Raw genomic sequence first — 5,787 nt, 5'->3', positions numbered from 1 at the left:
CAGCAAATATTTTTTTCCGAACCTTTTGTTTATTTCCCTCAATGGGATAAACCTTTCCTCCTGAACACTGATGCCAGTAAACAGGCAATTTCAGGTGTTCTTTTACAAGAATTTGATGGCGTCCTTCATCCCATCTCATATTATAGTAGAGCCCTTTCTAAGTCTAAACAAAATTATCCGGCCATTAAATTAGAACTCTATGCCATTTATAAATCTGTAACATCTTTTAAGGATTATCTTTATAACCGAAAATTTACAATTTTAACAGACTCCAAGCCCCTACTCCATTATAAGAAAATTACTTCACCTGCAAATTTAATTACTCGTTGGCTATTAGAACTGTCCGAATATTCCTTTGAAATGAAATATATTCCTGGAAAAATTAATTTTCTTTCTGATTACTTTTCTGGAAGAGAAAATCCTAATAATTGTGCTCCTGCTTTACAGTCCCAATATAATGAGCTAATACTTCCTTTTGTTGATCAAGATATAGAATTGGAAGCTGTAAATATTATTCAAAAACAGGACCCTCAAAATGAAATATCTAACAACACCTTTTATGAAGAGCAAAGGAAAGATCCAATTATAAATGAAATTATTGATCTGCTTGAGTCACCTTCTTTAATTAATGCACATAAAGTTAAAAATTTTATTGTTGATCCTGATACTAAACTATTAATGTTTATTACAAACAAAAAAAGATTAGTTAAGTTAATTGTTGTTCCAAAATCATTACAGAGTAAGGTATTAAAATTTAGTCATATCTCACATTTTGGCTTAAAGAAAACATATGAAATTGTTCAAAAAAATTTCTTTTTGAAAAATATGAATAATGATACAAGAAACTTTGTTTTATCTTGTGACTCATGCATACGCAACAAATCCTACAACATTCCCAAAGCACCTTTACAGAATGTTCCTATCTCTAAAGTCCCAGGAGAATTTATTTCAATTGATATAGTGGGCCCCATTAAAAATTGTGGTTATCCATTAACCGTTTTGGATCATTTTTCCAAATTTCTGACACCCTTTAAGAAATTTAACTACCGAAACTGTATCACAACATCTAATTGAATTTATCTCGATACATGGTAGACCAGCCATGATTTTGACAGATTTAGGCACACAGTTTAATTCAGAGGTATTTCATTGCATCAATAAAACTTTAGGTATATTTTTGACCCATACTTCTTCTAAACACCCACAAGCTAATGGTGCCACTGAATCTTTGAATCGTGCCATTAAATCATCCATTTTGACTTTGCACGAAGCAGGTGTATCATTTAAGAATTCATTACTTATTCATCAAAATTTGTACAATAATGCCGTTCATCCCAGCACTAGTTTTGAACCTGTATATTTACATTTTGGTAGATGCCCTCCCACTATGTTCGATACTTTTGATCCAAATGTAGAGCCTCAACAACTGGACAAGGCTTCCTTTAGTCAAAATTTCATATAACAGACTCCAAGCCCCTACTCCATTACAAGAAAATTACTTCACCTGCAAATTTAATTACTCGTTGGCTACTAGAACTGTCCGAATATTCCTTTGAAATGAAATATATTCCTGGAAAAATTAATTTTCTTTCTGATTACTTTTCTCGAAGAGAAAATCCTAGTAATTGTGCTCCTGCTTTGCAGTCCCAAGATAATGAGCTAATACTTCCTTTTGTTGACCAAGATATAGAATTGGAAGCTGTAAATATTATTCAAAAACAGGACCCTCAAAATGAAATATCTAACAACACCTTTCTATTAATGTTTATTACAAACAAAAAAAGATTAGTTAATTGTTGTTCCAAAATCATTACAGAGTAAGGTATTAAAAATTAGTCATATCTCACATTTTGGGTTAAAGAAAACATATGAAATTGTTCAAAAAAATTTCTTTTGGAAAAATATGTATAATGATACAAGAAACTTTGTTTTATCTTGTGATTCATGCATACGCAACAAATCCTACAACATTCCCAAAGCACCTTTACAGAATGTTCCCATCCCTAAAGTCCCAAGAGAATTTATTTCAATTGATATAGTGGGCCCCATTAAAAATTGTGGTTATGCATTAACCGTTTTGGATCATTTCTCACTTTATACCCTTTAAGAAATTTAACTACCGAAACTGTATCACAACATCTGATAGAATATATCTCGATACATGGTAGACCAGCCATGATTTTGACAGATTTAGGCACACAGTTTAATTCAGAGGTATTTCATTGCATCAATAAAAATTTGGGTATATTTTTGACCCATAATTCTTCTAAACACCCACAAGCTAATGGCGCCACCGAATCTTTGAATCGTGCCATTAAATCATCTATTTTGACTTTGCACGAAGCAGGTGTATCGTTTAAGAATTCATTACTTATTCATCAAAATTTGTACAATAATGCTGTTCATCCCAGCACTAGTTTTGAACCTGTATATTTACATTTTGGTAGATGCCCTCCCACTATGTTCGATACTTTTGATCCAAATATAGAGCCTCAACAACTTGACAAGGCTTCCTTTAGTCAAAATTTTATATCAGATTTAAGGATAACTTATGATATAGCATTTAATAAACTGAAAGAGCAGCAGATCTTACAAAATCAAAAACAAATACAAAAGGCTAAACTTCGAAACTTTAATGCAAACGATATTGTGTACATGAGATCAAATGATACTTTTAAACCAAAATTTTTGGGCCCTTATGTTATAGTAAAGAAGCAAAGTGATGTAAATTTTAAAATTACACCTTTAGACACACCTTCTCATAAAGGTTTTGTAATACATAGTGATAGATTAAGACTTGCACCCCGCCGACTTTCTCATTTAGATCTTAATTATTCTCCGAGCCCACCAATTAATAATCCATTTCATGGATATAACCTTCGAGCACGATAAGATAAATATAATATTAATAGATATTGCTGTCATACATGAGATTCCATATTTTGGTTAATTAGCTAAGTAAGTAAATAAATAAGTAATTAAGGATTATTTTCTTGTGAATTATTGTTAGTTTCTATTGCTGGCAATGGTGAACAGGTGCGCAACTGTTCTTTACATAACAATATTTTATTTTGAAAATGATATGTTTATATGTTATCACAACAACAAAAAAAATTATGGGTGACAGCAATACTTTCTTGGGCGGGGCTGTGTGGACATTATCAAACTCTGCATTATCAAACTCAAATAACATTATATAACTATTTCATTTAACAGTATTTAATAAGGGATTAAGTTTAACTTTAACTCTAACTTTCAAAAAAAAAAAAATTATGTAAATTATTTTTATTTACAATACTTACAATTACTGGGTACTGATTTATTCCACTGAGTCGATTTTTCTCAATTTAACAATTGAGTATTTTTAGCAGGGTTTTCAAATGACAAATGTATCAAAACTATTCAATGTTGATATAATTGCCTATTTTACTTTTACTGCATGTGATATGTTAAGGATATGTGTACCATGATTTATTGAATTTATTTAATACGATTTGTTGAAATGATCATACTTGTTTTTATAAGGAATGAAAATGTTGTACATGTACATAATTAACAGGGTCATTCTTATTTTTACGTGTGATATTTCTCTTAGAATTGGTAATTGTTACATTTATGAAGAAAAATGTTTGTATTTTACAAACAAATTTAAATTTTAGGTTCTTTTACGAGAAAATTGAATATCACAATTGAATTTTCATTATCACACTGAATACTCACACGTATTCAACTTTTTGGTTATATTTATTTATCCAAGTTCTTTTCCCATTTATTTTTGCTACATAATTACAAACATTTAAAAATGATGGTCATAATTACTAACGCATAAGCATTTTATAGTTGACTTTCTTGTCACGAGTCTTAGGATTTCTTTATCAAAATTAACATTCGTCAAAAAAAAAAATTTCTCTTTATGGAATTAACATTTTTTCCTAGGTTTTTAAGAGTTATTCCATAAGGTGACAAAAATGTATTTGAATGACTTCCAATGAGAGTTTTTACAGGTAATTCCAATTTGTTTTAATATGGTTGAATTACTTATAATGAGAGTTTTTGATGTTATTCCAAGTGCAGCGAATGTATTTACAGTGAAAAGTGCATTTAATGTGTCAAAGTTGTTATTATATGTGATATTTACTCATACTTGTAATGCCATTTTACTTTTCGTCAGAGGTTTAACCTCACCTTGTCATCCCACCTCAACAATTATGGTCTGAATTTCAAGAAAAAAAGCAATTATTTTATAATTGGCCATCAGGACAATTGAACTCTTTTTTTCAGGGCACCAGTCAAATTGTCTTCTACTGAGGACACTTATGTAGCTCAATATTTTTTAATGCATGTATTTACTCAAGATTTTTTATGTTGAACATGATATGTATGTATGATGTTTTTTATCTTTATGATTCGCATTTTATGTTAACGGTAACATAAGTTTTTTTGAACTTAACTTTTACATTTTAATGGGGTAATTTAAAATTAATTTTTTTCATTAAAGGGGTGGTTATTAATTTTTTTCCCATTCAAGGGGGGAATTTGTGGTGTGATCATGGGATCACCACAATGTTTACTTTTCATACTGGGCTGTCTCCAGCAGGAGCGCCCTCTTTATTGCCTTTGCAGGATCTCTAGGGCTCGACTCATAGCTCGTCTCTAGAGATTCTCGCAACCGCTGAAGAGGGGACGCTATCTTTTGGAGATAGACCAGTATTCCCCGTGGATCTCGAGTAAGTGGTTGCCTTTTTGAGAGCAGCATCCTTTTTGTTTCCCCCCCCCCCTGTGTGCTCTAGAGTTTAATCTTTGATTTTTACCGTTATAAGTTTCTGCAACCTTATCTTCTAATTATTTATTTGATGCATCATGTAATTCTACAAGGAAACATTTATTTCAATATGTTAAATCAAATTCCTATCTACTCCCTGGAGCACACAGGGAGAACCCAGCATCCACGTGGTGGATTCACTTTCTTGTGAATTGGTGAGCTGTATACAGGAAATGAACATGTTCTTAGAACCAAAATAAACAAAAAGATGGATTAACTTTTGTCTACGAAAACCTGTGTTTTTTCTTTTCTCAAAAAAGATGTACCAGTCATCGGCGTAATTTAGGAAGGTGATGTATCAAATCTATAACAAGCAGTTAGCGGATGATCTGCACCTCATGTCCCTTCCTTCAACCACACCCCCCGGCAATAGATTTATTGAATAGGGGCGGGTTAAAGAAGCCATCACTAATTGTTAAATTCCTAATCCACTATTTGTGCATTTTTAAAAATTGATTTCTGGAGAAAGTGAGACCTTTCTTAAGTCATCGATTCAATATAGCATTTTAGCTGGATTATTTAAATATTATGTGAAAATTATCATTGTGAGGTATGTAAAGTTGATTTCTATGTTAAGATTGAAAAAAATAGCTAATATTTTTGGAAACATTTGCCTTAAAAATTACTGTACTGTCTTAAATAACAAAAATTGCCTCAAATGAACGTAAATTTAAAAAAATTTAAACAACATTTTTAAGGATATGAAGTGAAATGTGTTCATACCAAAATTTGCCACGAAATGTCATGATTTCAACTATTTTTTAGAAAAGTCTTGGTTTTAGGCCGTCGAATGTTCTTATCATGTTCTTTAAAAATTATTGTGTTCGTTTGAAAATTTAAAGAAAAAAAAAGTCATTTCTAGAGCAAATTATGTTTTAAACTTCTATGATTTTAAAATTTTTATTATTATAAATTTTTTTTAAAGTTACTGTTGTGTTTTTGTTGGAAGAAATATTAACTTTGTT

The 5,787-nt window shown here is 30.8% G+C and overlaps 1 protein-coding gene across 1 annotated transcript; it reads left to right on the top strand.

Annotated features, from left to right (window-relative positions):
• Positions 1-2,175: 2,175 nt before the first annotated feature.
• On the top strand, positions 2,176-2,892 carry LOC107453682 (uncharacterized). The gene has a single exon (XM_016070598.2). The coding sequence runs from the start codon at positions 2,176-2,178 to the stop codon at positions 2,890-2,892; it is 717 nt and encodes a 238-aa protein (XP_015926084.2).
• The last annotated feature ends 2,895 nt before the right edge of the window (positions 2,893-5,787 follow it).

Source organism: Parasteatoda tepidariorum, chromosome 8 (genome assembly GCF_043381705.1).
Source record: "Parasteatoda tepidariorum isolate YZ-2023 chromosome 8, CAS_Ptep_4.0, whole genome shotgun sequence".
Taxonomy (NCBI): Eukaryota; Metazoa; Arthropoda; class Arachnida; order Araneae; family Theridiidae; genus Parasteatoda; species Parasteatoda tepidariorum.
Note: the sequence above shows the minus strand (reverse complement) of the source record. Positions and strands in the feature narration are given on the sequence as shown.

What these genes read in the sequence shown, in the direction of transcription:
- LOC107453682 (XM_016070598.2), top strand. Translation starts at nt 2,176, where the DNA reads ATGATTTTGACAGATTTAGGCACACAGTTTAATTCAGAGGTATTTCAT.